The sequence below is a fragment of the Podarcis melisellensis genome (genome assembly GCF_964234715.1).
Source record: "Podarcis melisellensis genome assembly, chromosome: 2".
NCBI lineage: Eukaryota > Metazoa > Chordata > Lepidosauria > Squamata > Lacertidae > Podarcis > Podarcis melisellensis.
Window position 1 is genome coordinate 112,797,872 of NC_138529.1, and position 27,967 is coordinate 112,825,838.

Below are 27,967 nucleotides of genomic sequence, written 5' to 3' on the forward strand. Positions count from 1 at the left end.
ATCTCCCGCTTGGACTACTGCAATGCGCTCTACGTGGGGCTACCTTTGAAGATGATCTATAAACAACAATTAATCCAGAATGCGGCAGCTAGACTGGTGATGGGGTGCAGCTGCCAAGACCGCATTACACTGGTATTGAAAGATCAAGATAGGCTCCCATTGCATTTCCGAGCACAAATCAAAGTGTTGGTGCTAACTTTTAAAGCCCTAAATGGCCTCAGTCCAGTATACCTGAAGGAGACTCTCCACCCCCATCGATCTGCTTGGACATGGAGGTCCAGCACCAAGAGCCTTCTGGCAGGTCCCTGACTGTGAGAAGCAAAGTTACAGGGAACCAGATAGAGGGCCTTCTCAGTAGTGGTGCCCTCCCTGTGGAATAACTTCCCACCAGATGTCGAAGGAAAAAACAGCCACCAGACTTTAAAGGACATCTGAAGGCTGCCCCATTTAGGGAAACTTTTAATATCTGAAGGACTATTGTATTTCAGTATTTTGTTGGAAGCCACCCAGAGTGGATGGGGAAATCCAGCCAGATGGGCGTGGTACAAATAAAAAAAATATTATTATTGAAAACAAACACAAATTATTTTCTGTACATCCAGAGTCTTGACAATCATCTTTACTTCCCGGGAAATCTGGGAAACCTGAGCGGAAAGCTCCATACATTTATATGGTTTCCCACCTGTGTGAATTATCTTATGAATATTAAGGTCTCCATTCCCTCTGAAGCTTTTTCCACATTTCATAAATCTGGTTTTCCCCATGTGAGTTAGCAGAAGTTTCCTAAGGTTCCATATTGACTTAAGCTACTCCCCTTTGGGACTTCGCCAGTGTAATGTAAGTTTATCCTCCCTGTTGAAGCTCGTCCCACATTGAATACGTTCCAATGGTTTCTCCCCCGTATAAGTTAGTTGGTGTATTCTAAGTGCTCTACTGCAGCTGAAGTTGGTGTCTTATAAGGTGTCGATATGGACTGAAGCTTTCCACATTCTTTCCACATTCAGTACATTTAAATGGTTTCTCCTGTGTGAGTTTTTTGGTGTTTTCCAAGTATTCCGTTTTGACTGAAACACTTTCCACATTCAATACATTCAAATGGTTTCTCCCCTGTGTGAGTTCGTTGATGTATTTTAAGTGTTCCACTTCTACAGAAGCTCTTTCCACATTCAATACATTTAAATGGTTTCTCCCCCATGTGAGTTCGTTGGTGTATTCTAAGGTTTACACTTACACTGAAGCTCATTCCACATTCAATACATTTAAATGGTTTCTCCCCCGTGTGAGTTCGTTGGTGTATTCTAAGTGTTCCACTTTCACTGAAGCCCTTTCCACATTCAATACATTCAAATGGTTTCTCCCCTGTGTGAGTTCGTTGATGTATTTTAAGTGTTCCACTTCTACAGAAGCTCATTCCACATTCAATACATTTAAATGGTTTCTCCCCCGTGTGAGTTCGTTGGTGTATTCTAAGTGTTCCACTTTCACTGAAGCTCTTTCCACATTCAATACATTCAAATGGTTTCTCCCCCATGTGAGTTCGTTGATGTCTTCTAAGGTTTACACTTACACTGAAGCTCTTTCCACATTCAATACATTTAAATGGTTTCTCCCCCGTGTGAGTTCGTTGGTGTATTCTAAGTATTCCATTTTGACTGAAGCTCTTTCCGCATTCAATACATTCAAATGGTTTCTCCCCCATGTGAGTTCGTTGATGTATTTTAAGTGTTCCACTTCTACAGAAGCTCTTTCCACATTCAATACATTTAAATGGTTTCTCCCCCATGTGAGTTCGTTGGTGTCTTCTAAGTGTTCCATTTCCAGTGAAGCTCATTCCACATTCAATACATTTAAATGGTTTCTCCCCCGTGTGAGTTCGTTGGTGTATTCTAAGTGTTCCACTTGCACTGAAGCTCTTTCCACATTCAATACATTCATATGGTTTCTCCCCCATGTGAGTTCGTTGATGTCTTCTAAGGTTTACACTTACACTGAAGCTCTTTCCACATTCAATACATTTAAATGGTTTCTCCCCCGTGTGAGTTTGTTGGTGTTTTCTAAGGTGTTCACTTCTACTGAAGCTCTTTCCGCATTCAATACATTCAAATGGTTTCTTCCCCGTGTGAGTTCGTTGGTGTATTCTAAGTATTCCATTTTGACTAAAGCTCTTTCCGCATTCAATACATTCAAATGGTTTCTCCCCCGTGTGAGTTCGTTGGTGTCTTCTAAGGTTTCCATTTTGACTGAAGCACTTTCCACATTCAATACATTTAAATGGTTTCTCCCCCGTGTGAGTTCGTTGGTGCATTCTAAGTGTTCCATATTGACTGAAGCTCTTTCCACATTCAATACATTCAAATGGTTTCTCCCCCGTGTGAGTTAGTTGGTGTATTCTAAGTGTTCCACTTCTACTGAAGCTCTTTCCACATTCAGTACATTCAAATGGTTTTCCCCCTGTGTGAGTGCCTTGATGTTTTCTAAGAGTTCTATTTTCCCCGAATCTCTTTTGATAGTCAGTGCATTTAAATGGTTTCTCCTCTATGTGAATTCGTTGATGTGTCCTCAGTCTTCCACTGTGACTAAAGCACATCCCACACTCCAGGCATTTAAACTGTTTCTTTGTTCTTCCCAATGATTTCACAGATGACTCCATAGAATTCTGGCCATCATCTTCCTCACCTGTTTGGGAGTGGGGGGGGGGGCGGGGAGAATCCTGTTAAGACTTTCAAGAAAGACAAGGGACTAAAAAACACGTCAATCCCAATATGCACTGTCTCTTATTTTAACAGTCTCCATTCTCCACTGTCCTCTCTTACGTTCCAAACTTCTAGGAATGCAGATGAGATAATGGCAAGAATGAGACATGATCACTCCATTCACACTTAATAAAATGCATTTATGTTATAATTTATGGTGGAACTGGCTTCTTAGACACATCTCTGTATAGTGGTACCTCGGGTTAAGTACTTAATTCGTTCTGTACTTAACCTGAAACTGTTCTTAAGCTGAAGCAGCACTTTAGCTAATGGGGCCTTCACCGCCGGAGAACGATTTCTGTTCTCATCCTGAAGCAAAGTTCTTAACCTGAAGCACTATTTCTGGGTGAGCAGAGTCTGTAACCTGAAGCCTATGTAACCTGAAGCGTATGTAACCTGAAGCGTATGTAACCCGAGGTACCACAGTATTTCTCTTTTTCTAGGGAGGAAATGATCACAGGCTTGAATAGCAGTCTCTCCTATGACTAAGAAGTAAAACTTCCGGTGGAGCGCGAACCCGACGCAAGCGAGGGATTTTTCCCCGGAGGGAAACCCTAGCTATTTCGGCCGAAAGGGAGGTTTTTTGGGCTAAAAAACCTCCCGATAATCCTCTGGTGGGTGTCCAGAGGTCCAGGTTCCCGATGGTGCCGATTAGCTGTCCGTCCGGCCGTCAGGTAGCCTCCGAAAAGGAGGTGAAGTGTACGGCGGAACGGACAGCTGGCAATCGGGAAGCCATTGCTGCGGTTGAATAGCGAAGCCTCGAACTTGCGGGAGACAGCGCTCTGCTCTCAATATTAAGAAATTCGGACTCGAATTTATAATCTGGAAGAATATGTTCACAAACCTAAGAGAAGTCCCGAATTATTAAAGAGAGGACTCCGAGTTCAGCGATCGTTTGGGATCTATAAAGATGCAGAACGGTATGCAGAGCCAGAAAACGAAAGTGAGTTGCCGCTAGCGGTTATTGTTTCTGTTTCCCCCTAACTTTTAGAAACTGTTTAGTAACTTTATTTTAAGAAGGAGAGGAAAGGAGAACTTTAAGGGGGAACGGAGGTGAGCTGTGAGACAAAGCAAAGGTCTCAGATGTAACTGAGGAATAAGCTTTTATACCAAAGAATGCGTTTTCCATACTTTCCATATTAAAGAAGAACCAGTGACGCCATTTTAATTGACTTTCCAGAGTATCTGTTTGGATTTGACTTTAGTGTCTTTTTGGCGGATTTTGGAACCTTTTAAATTATTCCCTCTCTTTTCTCCTCTTTTTGATTTGAATTGCAACTGTAGAATTTTTTCGATTTTGCTTCGAACTGTAAATTGCACAAAGTAGAAGCGAAGACCAAACTCTGACCCCCCTAATGGATGGAATGTAATATTTTTTTGCTGCTTTACTGTCGACTGCATATGTTAGGACTTTGAAAAAGAACTGCTCCCCACGGAATCTCCGCTTTGTGGAATTTATAAAAATTTTCCCATATCTAAGGCTGGATTAAAAACTGGGATTACAATTGGAATTTTATTTGGAGACTCTGCTTTTTCTTTGGATTACAATTGTGATACCCAATTGGATTACAATATATTTACCTCTTTGACAATCTGTGGATTAGCCCGAGTGGGGGCAAGAAGATAAATAAATTTACCAACAATTGGATCTCCTCCACTTACAGACAATTGGATATTGGTTTTTTTTGTGTGTGTCTGCTTATCGGCAGTGGAAGCGATCTGTGGACATTGGTTTATTATTTGGACTATTATTTGGACTATTTGGAATTGTATGTTTGTATTTTGATTGTATTTGCTATTTGGTTTACTGAGATAACATATATTACTGGGTCAGTTGGAATTTACGAAGATGTCTCACTTGCCGAAAAAGGGGGCAGAGGGGGGGGGGACTCCTACGGATAGGAGAGCTTCAAAACAGGAAACAGAGTTTAGAACAGAAATATTGAAAATGTTCGCAGAAATAAAACAAAGTGAGAAAAATTTGGAGACAAAATTAGAACAGGTAGATAATAAAATCGGAAAAATGGATAGAAAAATTGATGAGACAGTTAATGAACTGAAAGGACAGATCAAAGAGGTATCAAAAAAGTGGATGAGGGACTAAAGAAGACAAAACAGGAGATGAAGGAGATGAAGCGGGAAGAGGAGAAGATAAAGAGTGAGATGGTGGAGTTAAATAAAGCACAAGAGGACATAAAAGATTCTATCGCTATGAATGAATTGAGACAGAGGGAAATAAACCTAAGGCTGAGACAAGTTCCAGAGGTACAGAATGAAAACATAAAAGAGAAATTAACGAAGGAAATTGTGCAGTGGATGGAGCTGCCAGAGGAAGACGTCGCAAAAACAATACAAAATGCATTCAGGATGAAAATAAGAACAAGTAAAACAAAGAAATTTCCAGGCGATTGTTTGGTTACATTTAAAGACAGAGATATGAGAAATTTGATTCTACAAAGAAACAGAGAGAAAAGACTCTACATAGATGGGAATTACATAATCATCTTTAAAGATATACTGATAAGGCTGCTGAAACGAAGAGAAGTTTATAAACCACTGGTGCAAACCCTCAAGAAAAATAAGATAGACTTCAGATGGGAATTCCCCGAAGGAGTCTCGTTCTTTTACAAAGGCGTGAAAAGAAGACTGACCAGCTCTGAGGAAATAGGAAACTTTTTGAGGCGATACAAAGAACTACAGATGGGAGAGGAAGAGACCAAGGGAGCAGAGGGAGGAGCAGAACCAAAGGGAGAGTCCGAAATAGGAGAAGTAGAGGACCAAAACAGGGAAAGCTCGCAAGAAGAAGAAGAGGAAGAAGAAGAGGTAGATAGATTGTGAATTAAAAATTAAATTTATTTAATTGGAAGAAAAATGGCGCTGAAATTTTGGAATTGGTACATTAATGGGATGAACGATAAGAAGAAACGAAACAGAATTGAACAATTTCTAAAAAAGAAAAATCTTGATGTTATTTGTTTACAAGAAACTCATGTGGCAAAAAGACAGAAAAATTCTCATCAACAAAAGGCTAGGGAATGAATTTATATCCTCGGACAAAGGGAAAAAAAGAGGTGTTGTTCTATATATTAAAAATAAAATTGAATCTCACCAACTATTCAAAGATGAAGAAAGGAGAATCATAGCTGTACAAATCAAATGGCAAGGCGGGAAATTAATAATTGTCGGGATCTACGCACCAAATGGAAATAAGACTGATTTCTACAGATCACTGGAGGAAAAGCTATTTGAGTTCATGGACCAAAAAATTGTAATAATGGGAGATATGAATGGTGTGGTATCATTGGAAATGGATAGATTAAGAGAGGCAAAGAATAAAGAAGGGAAATTGCCTAAGACTTTTTTTACGATGATGAAGAACTGTAACTTGATTGATATCTGGAGACTCAGGCACCCCTTGGAAAAGCAATTTACTCATTATTCAGAACCAAATCAGTTAATGTCAAGAATAGATCAAATTTGGGTTTCGAACGAACTGACACCAAGAATCCAACAAATTGAAATACAAGCCAGAGTGATCTCAGACCACAATCCCATAGAATTGGAGTTAAAAGGTTTTGAAGAGAGATCATTTAGGTGGCGTTTGAATGATAATTTGTGGGACGATCAGAAGACGGTCGAAAAAGCGCAAAAGAACCTATCTGAATACTTTATGGACAATGTGGATAAAGTTACCAAAATGAGTATTGTTTGGGACGCAAGCAAAGCAGTAATGAGAGGTTTTTTGATTCAACAGAACACATTGAAGAAAAATAATAAGGAAAAAAGGACAAAAGAAATTTTAAGACAGATTACGGACTATGAGCAAAAACTCATCAAAAAACCCAACAATTTGAAAATAAAGCAGGAAATAAAGACTTTACAAACACAATTTGCGATGATAATAAACAAAGAAGTAGAGTGGAACATCAAAAGGTTAAGACAGAAAAACTTCGAATCAGCAAATAAATCAGGAAAATGGCTTACGTGGCAACTGAAGAAAAGAAAGGAGCAGAATACAATTAACAAAATTAAAATAAATGGAGAAGAGACAACAGACCCGAAAGAAATAAGAAAAGGATTCTTGGACTTTTATAAGCAATTATATAAAAATAAAGAAAGGAACATCAAGAAGAAAATAGAAAGATATCTAAGAGACAAAACGGTGCAAAAGATCCCGACAGACCAAAAAGACCAGCTGAATGTCCCAATAGAAAAAGAAGAAGTAAAAGAAGCGATAAAGGAATTGAAAAGAGGGAAAGCCCCAGGTCCGGACGGGTTTACATCTAGTTACTACAAAGAAATGAAAGAGGTGCTGACGACCCCATTGACCGTTGTTATGAACAATATCTTAAAAGAAAGAGACATTCCAGAAACGTGGAAAGAAGCATTGTGATGGGATAATGAGCTGCTTGTGCGTAAAAGCTTGATCCCTCTGGGTTTTGGCTGGTCCACCAACCTGAGTCACTAACGGAGCTCCCAAAGCATGACTCCGTCAGTCGCTGGTAGAATCTGACAGTGGGCGTCTACGGAACCTATTCCAACATAAAAGCTGTTTGACGGACATGCGCCTTCTGGACTCTCTGCGTGACAGTTTCCGGAGAAGGGTGGGAGTTCCTAACGGGGGTCTGGTTACCTCTTCACTGTTCTCACTGGAAGTATCCCAGAGCCTCTCCTCCGACTCCCTTTCCGGAACTCCCGCTCTCCCCCTACTGGTTCCTTCTTCTGCTGCAGACTCTCTCCTATTCTCCTGGAGCCTTTCCACCACCTGTTCCACCGATGGCAGTTCCCTGACAAGCATATATAACATTAATCCCAAAACAAGACTCTGATTTAACACAAGTTAAAAACTACAGGCCTATCTCACTTCTGAATACAGATTATAAGATCTTTGCAGGAATCCTAGCGAAGAGATTGAAAAAGATATTAATAAAGATTATCCACAAAGATCAAGCAGGTTTCCTACCAGGCAGACAATTGAGAGATAACGTAAGAAATATAATTAATGTAATAGAATATCTGTCTGATAGGTGTGATAAACCAGAGATTCTAATGTTTGTGGACGCAGAAAAGGCCTTTGATAACATAATTTGGGAATTTATGTTGAAAAACTTAGAACATATGGAGGTTGGTCAAGAGTTCTTCAATGGCATAAAGGCAATCTATACAGAACAAAGAGCAAAATTAATAGTGAATAATGTTATCACTGAAGATATAAAAATATCTAAAGGAACAAGACAAGGTTGTCCACTTTCGCCATTGTTATTCATAACGGTTCTGGAAGTCCTTTTAAATGCAATCAGACAAAACAAGAAAATAAAAGGGGTAACAGTAGGTCAAAATGAGTACAAGGTTAAAGCCTTTGCCGACGATTTGGTACTGATTATGGAAGAACCAATAGAAAGCATTGAGGAGGTATTGGAGGAGATGGACAAATTTGGCACAGTGGCAGGATTCAGACTGAATAAAGGGAAGACAAAAATGATTGTAAAAAATATGGACTCAAACATGATTGAATTAATGAAACATCGAACAGAGATAGAGGTGGTGAAAGAAGTTAAGTATTTGGGAATTTGGGTAACAGCCAAGAATATCGATTTATACCAAAATAATTATATCCCGGTTTGGAAGGGAATAAAGAAGGACCTGGAGGTGTGGGCCAGAATGAAACTATCATTCTGGGGAAGAATTTCCACGATAAAAATGACGGTGCTACCAAAGATGTTATTTCTATTTCAGACTATACCCATACTAAGGGGTATAGAAATTTTTAAAGAATGGCAAAAAGTGATCTCAAGGTATATCTGGCAGGGGAAGAAGCCTAGAATAAAATTTAAATTATTGACAGATGTAAAAGAAAGAGGAGGCTTCGCCCTGCCAGATATGAGACTGTATTATGAAGCAGCCTGCCTTTGTTGGTTAAAAGAATGGATAAAGTTAGAAAATAATGAATTGTTAGATCTTGATGGATTTGATAACAGATTTGGGTGGCACGCGTACCTCTGGTGTGACAAAAAGAGGGTTCATAAAGGATTTGGAAACCACATCTTCAGGGGTTCATTAATAGAGGTTTGGGAGAGATACAAAAATATACTGGAACCAAAAGTTCCACATTGGCTGTCCCCGTTAGAGGTAATAAGTGTGAAGAAGATTAATATGAGAAATAAATGGGCCACCTACGGGGAACTGATAATTAATGAAGGAGGAAAATGGAAAGTGAAGCCATATGAACAAGTTAAAGATTTAGTTTATGATTGGCTACATCATTACCAGGTAAATGAAATATTCAAAAAGGATTTGAAGGAAAAAGGTTATGTAGAAAAAGAATCAAGTTTCCAAAAGGACATTATAAATAATGAGTATAAAACTTTGTCAAAAATGTATAAGATACTGCTGGAATGGAATACGAAAGATGAAGAGGTTAAATCGGTAATGATACAACAGTGGGCAAAGGATTTTGGGTATAATATTCAATTTGAAGATTGGGAAAAACTGTGGAAAGAGCATTTAAAATTTACGGCTTGTATTACACTGAAGGAGAATGTGATGAAAATGTTTTATAGATGGTATATGACACCTGTAAAATTAGCAAAGATGTATAAGGTTGATAACAAATGTTGGAAGTGTAAAGATAAGGAAGGGACATTCTTTCATCAGTGGTGGGAATGTAAGAAAGTGAAAAGCTTTTGGGAAATGATATATAACGTGTTGAAAAAAATGTTAAGATATACTTTTGTGAAAAAACCCGAAGCTTTTCTCTTAGGTATGGTAGGAAAGAACATCAGAAGAAAGGACTGTAAGCTTTTCCAGTACACGGTAACGGCAGCCAGAATCCTGTTAGCCCAGAGGTGGAAACAAGAGGAAATACCGACGATAGAATGGAGACTAAAGATTATGCAGAACTGGAGAAATTAACTGGGAAAATCAGATATACTAAAGATCAAAAGTTCATCTAAGACTGGGGGAAATTTGTGGATTATCTGAAAAATATATGTGGTGTCAATACAACGCTAGTGGGATTTAAAGAGGCACTGTAAAAAAAAAGAAAACAAGTATTGTTTATTAGAAATAATGGTAGTAAGGAGGAAAAATGGCAATACGAAAAAAGGGAATGTGTATTAAAGGTATAACCACGGATGATTGTCAGAGACGCTGAAGGAAGTAAAAAAATAACTAAGATTTGTTGTAGGCGGGTTTAAACGAAAAATTGGATGGAATTTTATAAAATGTATAACAATAAAAATGTATAACAATAAAAATTATTATTATTAAAAAAAAGAAACTGTTCTTAAGCTGAAGCAGCACTTTAGCTAATGGGGCCTTCACCGCCGGAGAACGATTTCTGTTCTCATCCTGAAGCAAAGTTCTTAACCTGATGCACTATTTCTGGGTGATCAGAGTGTTGTAACCTGAAGCGTATGTAACCTGAAGTGTATGTAACCCGAGGTACCACAGTATTTCTCTTTTTCCGGCGAGTAAATGATCGCAGGCTTGAATAGCAGTCTCTCCTATGACTAAGAAGTAAAACCTTTGTGTTTCTGTGCCACATGTAACTGTAAAAATATTGCAATATATTAGAACAGGCATCCCCAAACTTGGCCCTCCAGATGTTTTGGGACTACAATTCCCATCATCCCTGACCACTGATCTGTTAGCTAGGGACGTTGGGAGTTGCAGTCCAAAAACATCTGGAGGGCCAAGTTTGGGGATGCCTGTATTAGAACATAAGAAGAGCCTGTTCAATTGGGCAAAGGCCCCCCTAGTCCAGCATCCTCTTCTCACAGTGGTCAACTAAATGCTTGTGGAAAACCAGCAAGCAGGATTTGAGTACAAGAGCCCCCTGCCTTCCTGTGCTTTCAGTCTAATCCTCTTTTTCAAGCTATCCAAGTTGTTGGCCATCACTCCTGTAGGATGGAAGTCCATAGAGGTCCATTTAGACTATTGCTCTTATTTTGGGCAATAGAATAAAAGGTGGTTTAGCAGAAAAATTTCAACACAATCAGGCCTTCTTTCTACCAGGAAGTCAGATGAAGGAGAATATAAGGAATATAATTGATATTACAGAATATTTGAAAGTAAGAAATGAGATACTTCCGGGTTAGCGCCAACATCTAATGGCGGATTCCCTCCGAGCTTCGGAGGGAATCGGCTCAGTAGGGATCAGGTTCTGCCGCGCCGGCGACGTGGGGACCCTTAAAAACCACAGGCGCGGAAGCCTGTGGACTTGGTGACTCGGCGGGCACTATTTGCGCCCCCCGACCTGCGAAGGAGCCTTTTTAAAGGCTTCGGAACGGGGGATGGGAGCGGCGCGGTGCTGAGAGTCCTCTGCTTCCCCTGCTGAGTGAAGCCGCATGCCATGGATGGAGAGCGCTGACTTTTTCCTGAGAACATTTGGACTAAAAAGCAACAAGCCATGAGTAATATAGAAATTGGACTTAAAAAGGAAATTTTTTCTTTTAATTTGGTATGACTGGGGAAGATACAAAAAGGAAGTCTGTCTCCCCGTTTTGTAGACAACTTAAAGCAAGGACTAAACAACGAAGGTCGAGAGAATATCTTTTATTGTAACTGAACAAAGTTATTAATTTCACGATTGGACAGTATAAGTAATTTTGCTGGAGGATAAGAGTGGATTTTCAGAGCTGTGCAACCCCCCGGGACCCGGGAGTGATCAGCGAGAGAGCCTGTTGGAAAGATACAGAAGACTTTGACAGCTGTCAAAATTAGCTGTCAAAGTTGGGGATTACAAAGTAACATTGTTTTTGCTGCCTTTGCCAGTTGGATTTGTTACATTTTGGTTATAAACTGTCGAAAAATAAGCTATTTTGATTTGGGGACTGGAACAAGAAGGATAGTAAATATCCATAATCCCTCTAGAGGGGGTTTCGGGACACTGCAAGAATGGCTGGAAGTGGAAAAATACTCATTGAGTTGAACAAGACTATCTCTTGGGAAAGCTTCAAGAACAAAATAATATTTTGGCTACAGGGGTCATGGGACTGAATGAAACAGTAAATAATTTTACTGGAAATGGAAGGGACTTGACTCAAGTCTTTGTTTTTGAACCAAAAGCCCCTGTAGCGGAAATAAAAGACTTTGCAGCTGAGCAGGGAAAGAAACTTGACAAATTTGAGAAAGTGGAACAAGTGTAAGATAAACATGAGGAACTGGAGGGAAAGGAAGGAGGAGTTATAATATTGCAGAAGGCAAAAGAAGGCCAGAGGCCTGGCAGGAAGGTCGCAAAGGAAAATAAGAACTGGATGAAGAAGATTTGGCTTGAATTGGAGAAAGAAGAATGGAGAGACTTATTCAGATGGAGACCTGAAGACTTATGGATTACAAATTTGATTAAGATGGAAGTTCGAGCGCTTGGGACATTTGAATTTATGAATTTGTCTAAACATGGAGGTCTGGCCGGAAGAAATGTGGACTTTTTTGGGAGTGCGCTCCTCCGAGATTTGGAGTTTAATATAAAAGACTATCCAAAGAACCGGCAAAGAGGAACTGAGAGAGACTTAAAAGCCTCTGATTTGAGATCGCCAGGCTGATAGTGTATGGACTGATGGACATTGGTTTGGGGATCGAAACCGGGAAAGGGAGGGTGGGGTTTGATGAATCCAAAGGCTGTATAAATATTGTTTTTTGATATTGCTTATTATGTTTGTTTTTTGGTTTGGTATTAATATAAAATCGGGAAATTCGTGGAAGGGAATCTGGGTCGACCTTGGAAAAAGGGTTTAAGAAGAAGGACTGAAATAACAATGAAATATGGCAAGAACTGGGGATAAGAACTTGTTGAACTAACATTTGGAATTGGAATACAAGAACGGGAGGCGAGAGGAAGTCGTGGGAAATAAGGTATAAGAAAATAAGGACTGAAAGTATACTTGTTTTGTGTGTGTTTTTTCTGTCTTTTTGTTTTATCTGTCTTATTTGAAACCTCAATAAATATTATATTTTTAAAAAAGAGGAAGATCTCAAAAAAAAAAGAAAGTAAGTAAGAAATGAGAAAAAAGCGGCCTTAATGTTTATAGATGCTGAAAAGGCTTTTGATAATGTTTCATGGGCTTTTATGAAAAAGATAAAAGAAAAAATGAATTATGGGGAACCATTTGGGAGAGAAATTGATGCAATTTATTTTTACCAACAGTCTATGCTGATTGTTAATAAGGTTATAACAGAAAAGTGTAAAATAACGAAGGGGACAAGACAAGGATATCCCCTATCACCATTATTATTTATTTTGGTATTAGAGGCCCTGGCGAGAGAGAAAAAGTAGAGAAATTAATTACAGGAATAACAATAGAAATGGTTTGAATGGTTTCTTTAAATGTAAAGGGACCATCGGCTGGGTGAGGACTGCAGGGCCTGCTCCCTTCCAGGGCCTTTTCCAACTGGCCCAGGGGGCGTGGCCCAGGCCCTCTCTCCCAGCTATAAAGGGACTCCTGCTGCGGGGAAGCCTCGGACCATCGGCTGGGTGAGGACTGCGGGGTCTGCTCCCTTCCAGGGCTTTTTCCAACTGGCCCGGGGGGCGTGGCCCAGGCCCTCTCTCCCAGCTACAAAGGGACAACTGCTGCAGTGAGGCCTTGGACCATCGGCTGGGTGAGGACTGCGGGGCCTGCTCCCTTCCAGGGCCTTTTCCAACTGGCCCAGGGGGCGTGGCCCAGGCCCTCTCTCCCAGCTACAAAGGGACTCCTGCTGCAGTGAGGCCTCGGACCATTGGCTGGGTGAGGACTGCAGGGCCTGCTCCCTTCCAGGGCCTTTTCCAGCTGGCCCAGGGAACGTGGCCCAGGCCCTTATTTGGAACAAACTTTTTGGGAAGGGTGGGAAGTGTTCTGCCACTGCTTCCCTGTTCCAGGTGGTTAATGTGCTTTAAAATGTCCTCAAGCAGTCGGTGGCAATTTAAATTTTTATTTCTTTTTTCCCTTTTTTCCATTGTTGGGGGTGGGTGGGATGGATATTTAGTTGGGGATTAATTTTAGTATAATTGTTCCGTTTCTTTTTGTTGTTGTTGTTGTTGTTTTATTGGTTCTGTATAGTTTGTGTTTTGTTTTTAAGGGGCGGGATCAGGGCTGCCTGGGAGTGGGGCCCCAGCCAACACGATGGCTGGGACAGGTTCCACGGGGGGGGGGGGAGCACTGGGACATCCGATCTCGGTGATCATGGGCAGGAGGCGGAGTTACGCTAAGACCAGACCATGTCATTACCGAGGAGGCAGGTTTAGTTGTTGTTTGAAGACTATCCCTGCCTCCGGATCTGGCCTTGACCGGATGGATACTGGAATCAACAGGGGAAACCTACATGACCTGAAGGTGTTGCTGTGCAATGCCAGGTCAATGATGACTAAAACCACTGCCGTCCACGACCTGATTGTGGATGGAGGATTTGACCTGGCATGAGTGACAGAGACCTGGTTGGATGAAGCAGATGGGCCTGTCCTTGCCACTGCTTGCCCACCAGGTTTCTCTTATGCACAGCAACCCAGGTCATGTGGGCGGGGAGGGGGGGTTGCAGTGATTTTTAGGAAGTCAGTAGCTTGCACCAGGCGTCCCACTGGGAAGATCCAGTTTTCTGAGTGCATGTTCTGGAAATTGGGCAATAGGGGCAGTACAGGATTCCTTTTGGTGTACCGACCTCCCCGCTGCACCAAGGATTCCCTGAGCTGCTTCAGGTCGTGCCGGATTTTCTCCTGGAGACACCTAGTTTGGTTGTCCTAGGAGATTTTAACATCCATGCCGACACGACCTTACAAGGGGCTGCTCGGGACTTCGTGGAAAGCATGGCCTCCATGGGGCTGTCCCTGAATAGGTTTGGCCCAACTCATCATGGACATGCCTTAGACCTGGTGTTCACCTCTAGTGACGTGGGTGATCTGACACTAAGTAAAAGTGAAATGAAAGTGCTATGGTCAGATCACTTCCTGGTGCAACTGGACTTCTCCGCAACCCTTCCCCTCTGCAGGGAGGTGGGACCAATTCTGATGGTCCGCCCCCGCCACTTAATGGATCCAAATGGTTTCCAGAGAGTGGTAGGGGATGCTTTATCCCATGTTGATGGCCTTTCAGCTGATTCCCTGGTGGCCCGCTGGAATGCGGAGTTAACCAGGGCTATCGACTGTCTGGCTCCGAAGCGCCCTCTCCGATTGCATGGAGCCCGGACAGCTCTGTGGTTTTCTTTGGAGCTGAGGGCGATGAAACAATCGCTGAGACGGCTAGAGCGTCGGTGGCAAAAAACTCACTCCGAATCTGACCGGACACAGGTTAGAGCTCAACGTCGAGCCTACCAAGTGGCGATAGCGACGGCGAAGAAGACTTTCTTCACCGCCTCTATTGCATCTGCAGAAAATAGTAGCAGGAGACTCTTTCAGGTGGTTCGTAATTTAACGGAACCACCTTTATCACCGGGGCCTTGTAAAGACCCCAAGATCTCCTGCAATGATTTTGCAAAGTTTTTTGCAGATAAAATCACTCATATTCGTAAGGAGCTAGAGACCACCGTGGGAGCAGGGCTAGGGCTCTGTCTGGTCAAGTTGCATGGAATCAATTTCAATCCGCTACCCCCGAGGATGTGGACAGGCTGCTTGGACGCGTGAAACCAACCACCTGTCTCCTGGATCCTTGCCCATCCTGGCTAATACAAGCAAGCCGGGAAGGGCTGGGCGATGGGCTCTGCGGGGTGGTGAATGCTTCCCTCTGTGAGGGAACATTCCCAGATCCGCTGAAAGAGGCGGTCATTAAACTGCTTCTTAAAAAAACATCTTTAGACCCGGCCAGTATGGCCAACTATCGCCCAGTCTCAAATCTTCCTTTCTTGGGCAAGGTGATTGAGCGCGTGGTTGCTGAACAACTCCAGGCACGCCTGGAGGATGCGGACCATTTGGATCCCTTCCAATCGGGATTCAGGCCTCATCATGGGACTGAAACTGCCTTGGTCGCGCTGGTTGATGATCTCCAGCGAGCTAGGGACAAAGGTGAGAGTTGTTTCCTAGTTCTGCTGGATCTCTCAGCGGCCTTTGATACAATCGACCATAACATCCTTCTGGACCGTCTAGAGGGGCTGGGAGCTGAGGGCACTGTTATACAGTGGTTTCGCTCCTTCCTCCTGGGCCGTGTTCAGAAAGTGGGGGGGGATGAGTGTTCAGACCCCTGGGCCCTCACTTGTGGGGTGCCTCAGGGTTCTGTCCTCTCCCCCATGCTTTTTAACATCTATATGAAGCTGCTGGGAGAGATCATCAGGGGGGTTGGACTGGGTGTCCATCAATATGCAGATGATACCCAGCTCTACCTCTCTTTCAAATCAGAACCAGTGAAGGCAGTGAAGGTCCTGTGTGAGTGCCTGGAGGCGGTTGGAGGATGGATGGCGGCTAATGGATTGAGATTGAATCCTGACAAGACAGAAGTACTGTTTTTGGGGGACAGGGGGCGGGCAGGTGTGGAGGACTCCCTGGTCCTGAGTAGGGTAACTGTGCCCCTGAAGGACCAGGTGCGCAGCCTGGGAGTCATTTTGGACTCACAGCTGTCCATGGAGGCGCAGGTCAATTCTGTATCCAGGGCAGCTGAGACCCTACCTGCCCGCGGACTGTCTCGCCAGAGTGGTGCATGCTCTAGTTATCTCCCGCTTGGACTACTGCAATGCACTCTACGTGGGGCTACCTTTGAAGGTGACTCGGAAACTACTAGTAATCCAGAATGCGGCAGCTAGACTGGTGACTGGGGGCGGCCGCCGAGACCACATAACACCGGTCTTGAAAGACATTGGCTCCCAGTACGTTTCCGAGCACAATTCAAAGTGCTGGTGTTGACCTTTAAATCCCTAAACGGCCTTGGCCCAGTATACCTGAAGGAGCGTCTCCACCCCCATCGTTCTGCCCGGACGCTGAGGTCCAGCGCCGAGGGCCTTCTGGTGGTTCCTTCATTGCGAGAAGAAAAGCTACAGGGAACCAGGCAGAGGGCCTTCTCGGTCGTGGCGCCTGCCCTGTGGAACGCCCTCCCATCAGATGTCAAAGCGATAAATAACTACCTGACATTCAGAAGACATCTTAAGGCAGCCCTGTTCAGGGAAGTTTTTAATCTGCGATATTTTAGTGTATTTTTGGTTTTTATGGAAGCCGCCCAGAGTGGCTGGGGAAACCCAGCCAGATGGGTGGGGTACAAATAATAAATTATTATTATTATTATTATTATTATTATTCATTGTTCCACCCGATGTGTATGTCTTTAAGGGGCCAGAGAAAGGGCCAGAGCAAAATAACGAGACCCAGCTTTACAGCTGTGAAACATAGCAGGTGCTGCTGAGTTGTACTGATTAAGGTGTGTCAGCATTTGGGTGTAGTATATAAGGAGCAGCACCTAGCTCTCCCATAACCCTGGGGGATGGGTTGGGTCATGTTTGTTTGTTGATGTACTTAGTGTAAATGGAGTTTTTGTTTTTCTTATTAAAACCTTGTTTAAGTTATTTTTGAGTCCCTTTTTAATGCATGGTCTCCCCAACAAGCTCTCTACAGCGCTACCATACTGAAAATACCCAACATCTTTTGGTTATGGGCCCAGCTGCTGAGTGGATGACTACATATTTTTGGACTCTGTCAAAGTTTTGAAAACTCCTTCTCTTGTTAGTGTAGTTCTGTGGGTCTGGAAGAGCTCCAGAATGGTTGACTGGGTTCCAGAAGCTGAGAAGGCTCTGGTCTTTCCACAGCTAACAGATGAGAACTATAGCAGTGTTTCCCAACCTTGGGCCTCCAGCTGTTTTTGAACTACAATTCCCATCATCCCTGACCACTGGTCTTGCTAGCTAGGGATGATGGGAGTTGTAGGCCAAAAACATCTGGAGGCCCAAGGTTGGGAAACACTGAACTATAGTTTATGGTCTTTTCGGGTGGAGGCGCTTTTGACCTCTAGAGAAGTATGGACCTATGTAACTGATGACCCTCCTGACCCTGTAACAAATGCTTGGTCAAAAGGAGATGCGAAAGCCAGGGCGATAATTAATTTGGCAGTCAGCAACCAGTAGTCTACATAAGGAATAAGAAAACTGCCAAATGTGGGACAGTCTTGCAGCAGTGCATGTTAGAAAAGTCAGCTTCTGCATTGACGTTTTTCAAGCAGTTGTACCAGACGAAGTTGCAGCCTGGTGGTGATTTGGCAACACACTTGAGACGTCTGGAGGCAATACGTGGCGAATTAATTCGAAGGGACATGGACATACCTGATATTCAGTATGTTTTTATCATTCTTTGTTCCCTTAAAGAGGACTTTGATGGTATAGCTAGCCAGATATCTGCCATTCCACCAGCACAATTAACTGTGGATGGGGTAATGGCAAGGTTAATGGGCGTGTTGGATAGAAGGGAGGCTTATGCCATAAGCACTCCTATTTCCAGAAAGAATGAGGAACGCCATTTGCAAACTTGTGGTGATACAACTGCATTTAAAGCTGCCAAGCGTTGTTGGTTCTGCAATAAGCAAGGACATTTTGCAAAGGACTGCAGATCCAAAAGAAAGCAAAGTACTCCTAAACCTGTTTCTGTTCGTCAGTCACGGTTGTCAGCCCAGCAGTCGACATTGTACCGTAAAGACAAAAACGAGCCACGAGCTTTTCATGCTCGGACTACAGATCATAAAAGAAGGTGCCAAGTGGAAGTCTTTTATTGTGGACTCAGGAGCATCTCAGCATATTTGCAACGATCGAAGCTTGTTTATTTCTTTCAAAGAGGAAATTGGTAATGTACATTTAACCAATTCACAAGTCTTGTTGAAGTTGTGCAGCGTGACTTGCAGGCAGGGGTTAAAACTTAGCTGCACGATGCTAATCTGCCCAAAGACTTTTGGGCTGAAGCGCTTAATGCTTTTTGCCATGTTAGAAATTGCAGTTATCATTCTGGTTTAGATGTCACCCCCTATGAGAAGCTGTTTAAAAAACGCCCTAATTTGAAATACCTACGCATTTGGGGTTCAGATGCAATTATGCATTATCCCGCAAGCAAAAATTGGGTGAACGTAGTGTTCAGGGAAAATTAATGGGCTACCATCAGGGGGCGTGCAAAATTTACATACCAGCAACTGGCAAATTTCATATTACCAGAAGCATGATACAAACTGTAAATTGGAATGGAGTTGCTGTTTTCCAAGATAATGACGGTATAGATAGTACTGAGGAAGAAGAGGAAGAAGCAGCAGCAGCAGGAGGAAATGGTGCTTCTGAATTAATGGGAAAAGACAAAAAGCCTGTTGAATCTGATAATTTGCTTGATGATTTAAAGTCACAGGCACCGAAGGGGAGGTTAGATTCTCTTGATTTTTCTGACCGTGAGCTTAGCCTACAGGCACCTCTTCAGTCTGACAGTGATTATTTACAACCTGAAACTAGTAGTTCACTTAGTCCCATTAAGTCTGAGGAGTCTGACTCTCCTTCCGGACTGAGACGTTCAGATAGAAAGAGGCAGAAGCCACAACGATTTGCAGATGAACATTTTAATACTGTGTATGCCAATAAGGTGGTTTTTGAGCCAAAAAGCTACAGTGACGTTCAGAATTTACCTAAGCACCAAGCTGCAAATTGGTATAAAGCTATGAACTCTGAGATAGCTTCTTTAAAAGAGCATAACACTTGGACTCTTGAACCACAAACCCCAGATATGAGACTTATTGATTCAAAATGGGTTTATAGAGTTAAAATGAATGACAAAAATGAAGTTGTAAGGTACAAAGCAAGATTAGTTGCTAAGGGTTTTCAACAAATTCCAGGCGAAGATTATGATTTGTGTTATTCACCAAGTGTAAAATATGAAACAGTTAAGCTCTTGTTAAAAGATGCATCACAATGTGGACATTCTGTTTATCACCTAGATATAAAAACTGCATATTTGTTTGCAGATTTAAAAGAACAAATTTTTATGCGTGTCCCTGAAGGCATAGACGCCGCTGAAGGTTTGGTATGCAAATTAAATAAATCCCTTTATGGTCTGCACCAAAGTGGAAGGAATTGGCACCAAACTTTAGCAAAAGAATTGCTGGATATTGGTTTTTCACAAGGAAAGGCAGACAACTGTGTGTTTATAAAGGAAAGGGCAAACTCTGTAACAAAGATATGTGTGTATGTAGATGACGTGTTAATTTCTACAAAAACTAAACAGGAATATGAAGAGCTAGTTTCACGGTTACAGAAGAAATTTGATGTGGTGGAATTAGGCATAGCTAAAAATTACTTATCCATGCAAATTGAGAAAGGCAAAAATGGATCTTTTCTGGTTCATCAGACTGCAAAAATTGATGACCTTGTTGAAATGCTACGTTTAGAAAAGGCAAATGCGAAGGAAACGCCTATGGTGTGTGGTTTCACCTTTACAGGTGAAGATAAGCCATTCCCTAACAAAACTTTGTATCGTTCTGCTATAGGCAAGCTAAATTTCATTCAAAGAATCTCAAGACCAGATATAACTTATGCTTTTCACTTTCTGGCAAAATTTGTGGAAAAGCCCACTACACAATGTTTCTCTGCTCTTAAGAGAGTGGTAATGTACCTTAAACATACCAAACATTATAGGTTGCAGTTTACATCAAGTATTGACAAAGGTTTTGAAATTTTCTGCGATGCATCTCATGCAGTGGAACAAAATAATTGCAGGGGTGTGTCTGGTATGGTATTTTGTTATAACGGTTGTCCAATTGAATGGAAGTCCCAGACACAAACCATTATTTGTCTCTCCACAACAGAATTATGTGCATGCATTCAGGCCACTCGTGATGTGGAATGGTATCTGCAAGTATTTGCAGACCTACAGATGCAAGTAACACTACCAGTAAAAGTTTACCTTGATTCCCAGAGCGGACTCGCTATCCTGTGTTCAGAGACCAATACGCAGCGCACTAGAGTCTTGAGATTACGTTTGCAGTTTGTAAAGAAACTAATTGCTGATGAAATGATTGTATTTGAATATGTTCCAGGTAACAATCAAATTGCAGACATTTTTACAAAAGCACTTCCAAAGGTTACACATGAAAGACATGTACAAAATATCCTTTATGTTTTTGTTTCACAATGATGAACCGCAGGGGAAATGTTGAATGGTTTCTTTAAATGTAAAGGTTCATCATTGTTCCACCCGATGTGTATGTCTTTAAGGGGCCAGAGAAAGGGCCAGAGCAAAATAACGAGACCCAGCTTTACAGCTGTGAAACATAGCAGGTCCTGCTGAGTTGTACTGATTAAGGTGTGTCAGCATTTGGATGTAGTATATAAGGAGCAGCACCTAGCTCTCCCAGAACCCTGGGGGATGGGTTGGTGGTTGGGTCATGTTTGTTTGTTGATGTACTTAGTGTAAATGGAGTTTTTGTTTTTCTTATTAAAACCTTGTTTAAGTTATTTTTGAGTCCCTTTTTAATGCATGGTCTCCCCAGCAAGCTCTCTACAGCGCTACCATACTGAAAATACCCAACAGACAAGGATATCCCCTATCACCATTATTATTTATTTTGGTATTAGAGGCCCTGGCGAGAGAGAAAAAGTGGAGAAATTAATTACAGGAATAACAGTAGAAAATAAAGCATATAAATTAAAAGCTTTTACAGTAATTGTAATTATAGTGGATCCCAAAAATACTCCACCGAAGGTGGTAGAAAAGATACAGGACTTCGGGCAGGCTGGAGGCTTTAAACTAAACAAGAATAAGACTAAGTTTTTGGTAAAAAACACAATGGAGCAAGATCAAAAGGAATTACAACAGAAAACAGAGTTAGTTATACATAACAAAGTCAAATACTGAGAGATTTGTTTGACAGCTAAGAATATTAATATTTTTAAAGACAATTACAAGAATGAGTGGAAAGAAATAAAAAGAGCTTTAGAGATATGGGGAAGAATGAATTTATCATTTTGGGGAAGAATATCAGTAATAAAAATGAATGTATTGCTAAAAATGATATTTTTATTCCAATCAGTCCAGGCAATAGGCAACGCAGGATGCTTTGAAAAATGGCAAGGTCAGGGAACTGCCATCAAAGCCAGAGGGAGAGGGAGGGCTCCAGAGTGTCCGAGGAGGGAGAGAGGCAGACCATCTTCTGGGGAAGGAAATCAGCGTAGCACCAGTGGAGAAGGGGGGCAGATGGGGGAATCGGCGAGGTGGCTCCATGACTCCTCGCCGGAGACCAGCGGAGAGAGCACGGGTCCTCCGCTGCCCACACCCTCCCTGCGCAGAAGGCTTCCGCACAGGGAGAGTAGGCGGAGACTAGGCGTCAAAGAGCTTCTTTGCTGGAAAAAGTTCAAGAAACGTCCACTGACGGAATCTGCCAGCGATTGAGACAGCCACGGGTGAGTGGCTGTCCGGACAGAAAGGGTTCACCCAGGTAACCCAGCCAAGCGTGGCGCCGATTTACACACAAGCAACCCCTAGAACCATTACAGGCAAGAAGATATATCTAGGTTTATCTGACAAGGGAGGAAATCAAGTATAAAAAATAAATTATTAACAGATCTAAGAGAGAGGAGGTTTCGTCCTGCCGGATTTAAAACTTTATTATGAAGCATCCTGTATCTGCTAGAACCGGGAATGGAAAACATAGATACTGTATTTTAGATCTGGAAGGACACAAATAATGGATAGCATGCATATTTATGGTAGGAAAAAGCCAAGGTGTTTACAGCTTTTCGGAATCATATAGTAAGAAAACCAATTTGTAGGGTATGGGAGAAGTATAAAAATTTGCTTGAGTAAAAAACACCTGGTGGCTTTCCCCCTTGGAAGTATTATCTCTGAAAAAAATTGAATATGAGAAGTTATCAGCCGACTTATAGAGAGCTGTTAACTGAAGTTGAAAACCAACTGAAATTAAAAGATTTTGAAGAGATAAGGGAAGCTTTAACTGACTGGTTACAGTACCATCAACTAAACGATATCTTTAAGATAGACAAAAAGAAAGGTTTTAGTTAAGAGACATCACATTTCAAAAAGAACTCTTAGGAAGTAACATAAAAAGATCTGTCTAAAATATGTAACTTGCTCCTAGAATGGTATACAAAGGATGAACAGGTCAAATCAGTTATGACTAAATGGGAAAGGGACTTAGGACATAACATGCAAATGGCAGATTGGGAGAGGCTTTGGAAAACAGATCTGAAATTCACAGCTTGCTGTACATTGAAAGAAAACTACATGAAAAGGATGTACTGGTGGTATTTGACTCCTAGTAAGTTATCTAAAACGTATAGAGAAAGTTCAAATATCTGCTGGAAGTGTAAAGAAGAAGTGGATACCTTCTGCTATATGTGGTGGTCATGTAAGATAACAGTATCATTTTGGGAAATGGTATATAATGAAAAAGTAGAGACATCACCTTGCCAACAAAGGTCCGTACAGTAAAAGCTATGGTTTTCTCAGTAGTGATGTATGGAAGTGAAAGCTGGACCATAAAGAAAGCTGATTGCCGAAGAATTGATGCCTTTAAATTATGGAGCTGGAGGAGACTCTTGAGAGTCCCATGGACTGCAAGGAGATGAAACCTCTCCATTTTTAAGGAAATCAGCCCTGAGTGCTCACTGGAAGGACAGATCCTGAAGCTGAAGCTCCAATACTTTGGCCACCTCATGAGAAGAGAAGACTCCCTGGAAAAGACCCTGATGTTGGGAAAGATGGAGGGCACAAGGAGAAGGGGACGACAGAGGATGAGATGGTTGGATAGTGTTCACGAAACTACCAGCATGAGTTTGACGGAACTGCGGGAGGCAGTGGAAGACAGAAGTGCCTGGCATGCTCTGGTCCATGGGGTCACGAAAAGTCGGACACGACTAAACGGCTAAACAACAACAACAAATATAATGAATTGGGAAAAAATGTTTAAAATAATGTTTGTTAAGAATGTAGAAGCTTATTTATTTGGAATTACAGGTACTGAGATCCCAAAAGACCAGGAAATAATATGTATGCGACAACAGCTGCACAGATGTTATTATCCCAACGACGGAAAGATGCAATAATCCCAACTAGGGAAGAATGGCAAGCCAAACTGCTGGACTCTGTCGTAATGGCAAAGTTAGCCGCGAGACTCAGGAATCAAGAAAACAAGGACTTTAAAAAAGAATGGGGAAATTTTATAATTTACCTATGAGATTACTGCAAGCAAATCAAAAATTTAGCTGGACTTTAGGAATCACTTGTAAATAAGTTTATGGACAATTTAGATAAATGAAAACCGTGGAGAATGTATCTATACAGTGGTACCACGTGTTACGTAAGCCTCTGGTATTTTTACGGGTTTCGCCGCTCGCACGCGTGCGTGTACAGAAACGGTCCTCTGGTTTGCAAAAAACTCGGGATCTGTCTGGGGCTCCTTAACGGATCCCGTTTGCAAATGGAGGTACCACTGTATGTAGTTTTGGAAAAATTAATATAAGGACCCATGAAAGGGATGGAGCGAAGTCATGTGATTCAGAGAATCTCATGAAATGATTAGAAAAATGTCTCTGATATATAAACTTGTATTTGTAAAAACCAATAAAAATATTTCAAAAAAAAGGGAAGTCCATAGATTGACTATGCTTCTGTTGATTCATCATTTGCAAACCCAGAAATAGGTGCTCCTGTTTTTGAAGTTTGCCTCGGAAACTGAACGTGCTCCTGAGCTTCCATTTGTACTGTTGCGCAGTAACTTTAGGTGCCCGCCATCCTATTTAAGGCTTTTTTCATTCCGTTTTACCCTTGAGCAGCTAATTTAAGTTGTCTCCATCGTAATCAAGGCTTATTTCATCCCATTTGTTCCCTTGCACGGCTAATTTAAGCTCCCCCCCCCCATCAATATTCAAGCCATTCCTGGTTGCAGTGTTCTGAGGTGACATTTGCTGCTTTAGTTTTTTCCTATTTTTTGTGTTTGTGTGGCTTTTTCATTTTTGACTGAGGCTTGTTTATTTGTTTTATGATTGATTTATAGATTGACTGTGGAAAGGGATAAAAGCCCCCCATTTAATCAATGACTATCATCAGTGCAGGTACAAAAAAAATTAATTTTAATTTTTTTCATCTACAATGCTGTCTTATTTATTTTATGGTACAGAACATTGATTATTGCTTTCTTTTTATGGATCAATGGTCTTGTTTGATATTAAAATTATGTTACATTGCTGTTTTAGGGGTTGTTTTTAAAAGTCTGGAACGGATTAATGCATTACTTTCTATGGGAAAACACACCTTGGTTTAGAAACGCTTTGGTTTTGGAAGACTTCTGGAACAGTTAAGTTTGAGAACCGAGGTACCACTGTAACTCCTAAGATTTAAAATCCTGGAGGAAGAAAATCTGCCCCCACTACTTGATGAAAGGGATTCAAGAAACAAAGAGCTGCTTTAGAGAAGGCCTCACAGCCCTTCCTTCTTCCTGTCAGGAACTTCCTTCCATTTGTCTCCTCTCCATCTTTTCCTCTTTCTCCCTCCACCATCCATCTATCCCTCTACCCATCTCCTCTCCCCTGGAACTCACCAGATTTCTCCAAGGGTCCTGGGAAGGAATGCTCAGAGGTTGTGGGGAGGGATGCGGGAGACAGCCTGACCAGGTCAACCGTCCATCTTCCTCCTTCCATCCTGGCCAGGGTTGCAGGTTCAGTCTCAAGTTGCAGCTTCCTGGGAGGGAGGGAAGAAGAAGAAGAAGCCAAGGGAGTCTGAGAGACCCTGCAGGGATTCTCCTGCCCAAGACATTCTGCTGCCCCTGGAGAAGCCCCAACTGGACACCCCCTTCCTAAGATCCTCCACCCATTTTCAAACACCCTTGCAAATTCCTTTCACCTGCCTGTCCCGCCTCGCTTCCTAAGGCTGACATGGTATGCACATTAGTGGCCTGAGAGTAGATCCCTTGGAACTTAAGAGTTAATCAGCAAAGGACTGCTCTGAATACATGGGTGGCCCTTGCATGGAGAAGGAGGAAGCCCCTTGCATCTGGACCCCCTGGGAGAGGTGGGGGATCCGCCCACTCGTCCCTCTTCCCTCACTGCCTCCTCCTCTGTCCTCCTGCCCTGCAAACACCCTTTGCTCTTGTTGCTCAGGGGAGAGAGGCGGCTGGTGGAAGGAGCCTTCAAACCCATCCCTTTCCTCCTCTGCTCCCCCTCCTGTCCTTTTGGGAAACAGGAGCTTTGGTCAGGAGTAAACAACTTAGATGGCAAGTTCGCAAGATAAGCACTTTGGAGCACTGCTCCTTAAAGAGCACAGATTCCTTAAAGAGGGCATTTCTTGAAAAATCAAAGGCAAAACTGGAAGACCTCCAATGGCAGCCCTGTACAGTGGTACGTCAGGTTACATACGCTTCAGGTTACAGACTCCGCAAACCCAGAAATAGAGCTTCAGGTTAAGAACTTTACTTCAGGATGAGAACAGAAATCATGCTCCAGCGACGCGGCAGCAGCAGGAGGCCCTGTTAGCTAAAGTGGTGCTTCAGGTTAAGAACAGTTTCAGGTTAAGTACGGACTAAGTGCTTAACGAATTAAGTACTTAAACTGAGGTTCCACTGTACAGGGAAGTTTTTGATGTTTTAATGTTTTTATTTTGTTGGAAGCCGCCCAGAGTGGCTGAGGCAACACAGTCAGATAGACAGGGTGCAAGTAATGAATTAATAATAAAATAATAATAACAATATTCCATCCTAAGCATGTCCTGCTATACATTGCTGGTCAGAGACTCTGTCTCAACCTCCCCCTTGAACACAACAGGGCTTCCTATTTTTACTGCTGTTCTTTACATTTCTATACTGCCCTTCCTCCAAAGATCACAGGGCAGCTTACAAGAAAAAACAACAACACAGAGATGCATAGCAGAGTAAGAAATAAAAGCGACAACCCTCCCCCCCCCCCAATGCAGTTGTGAAGTCCATAGATTTTTTAATGAGCCAAACCCCTGGGAGAAGAGCAATGCTTTCACTTGGTGCCTAAGGAAGGAAGGAAGCCGGACACTGAGGCTGGGGTATAAATATTAAAATTAAAATTAATACTATTATTAAGGCGATCCTGGCCAGAAATGCCCACCCCTCTCCCCTTTCCCGCCTCCTCGCCTGCAACTCCCTTTGCACCAGATCCCTGCAGGAGGAAGCTTCTCCCCCCCCCCCTTCCAGGCCCCCTTTAAGAGAACAGCTCCCTTCCCTCCTCCCCATCCGGGGGCTTCTCATCCTGGACCCCCTCGCAAAGCCCCTTCCCTCCTTCCCCGCCATTGGCTTTGCACTCACCCGAAATCCCGGGCAGCGGGGGCGGGAATGGGAGCCCCCGCGCGGGAGGCAGGGAGTGAGGGCGCTTAATTAGGAGCCTTGATTAGGAAGAAGCCCCCTCCTCCGCCTCCGCAGGATGCAGCCCCGCTTCCCGCCTCCTCCCCTCCCTCCTTTGCAAGCCCCAATTTTGTCTCTGCTGGTGAAGCCGGAAGTGGAGGCAACTCGGAGGAGGAAGGAAAAGTTTGTTTCCACGCTCAGCCTCTTGTCTGTTATTTGATAATCGGGGGAAGCATATCCTTGTAGCACCCAACCAATGGGGAGACGAGGGCGGGAACGTGTGCATAGGGAATATAAGCTCATTCTTTGCCCCAGCTGGACTGTGCCTGCTTTGGCTCCCAGCTCTTGCAAGAATGTATTGTCCTCGATAAACTCTTTACTGCTTCACCAATTTTGTTCAGATGATATTTTAAGGAACGGCACTGTGGAGAGATACTTAGGATGGATTGTGTTTTGGCTTGTGTTATTTTGTTTATATTTATTAATTGAATAAAATTTATTTTAAAAAACCTGCAGAGGGGTTTCCCAAAACCAACAAAAAGAACACCACAGCAGTAAAATCAAGAAAAAATTACAACCCTACTTTAAAACATACAAAAGCTAAAATATTAAAACAGATTAAAATTACTTCCACTTCCTAAGTATCTGGCTAAGGGACCTCTGACCATTGTGGCCGAATCTGGGGTTGTGGCACTCATCTCGCTTTATTTTCCGAGGGAGCCGGCGTACAGCTTCCGGGTCATGTGCCCAGCATGACCAAGCCGCTTCTGGTGAACCAGAGCAGCGCACGGAAACACCGTTTACCTTCCCGCCGGAGCAGTACATATTTATCTACTTGCACTTTGACGTGCTTTTTGGCAAGCCCTAGGCTCTGTGGTTAAACCACAGCGCTGTTACGGAAGGGGGGGGCATGTCTTCTTCACCTTCTTCGCTACAATATATCAATTTATTTCCAATTGTCAATGTCAAAAGGGACTAAAATCTATAAAATTC

The 27,967-nt window shown here is 42.5% G+C and overlaps 1 protein-coding gene across 2 annotated transcripts; it reads right to left on the bottom strand.

Moving 5' to 3' along the window:
* Positions 1 to 236: 236 nt before the first annotated feature.
* On the bottom strand, positions 237 to 27,852 carry LOC309364652 (uncharacterized protein). Of its 2 annotated transcripts, XM_081902360.1 has the most exons (3): positions 26,939 to 27,852; positions 25,211 to 25,350; positions 237 to 2,676 (listed from the first exon to the last, which is right to left on the bottom strand). In XM_081902360.1, exons 2-3 carry the CDS (start codon positions 25,308 to 25,310, stop codon positions 1,010 to 1,012), a joined length of 1,767 nt encoding a protein of 588 aa, XP_081758486.1. In that variant the 5' UTR covers positions 25,311 to 25,350; positions 26,939 to 27,852; the 3' UTR covers positions 237 to 1,009. The 2 variants fall into 2 exon arrangements, with proteins under 2 accessions (XP_081758486.1, XP_081758487.1); XM_081902361.1 differs by lacking the exon at positions 25,211 to 25,350.
* Positions 27,853 to 27,967: the final 115 nt, after the last annotated feature.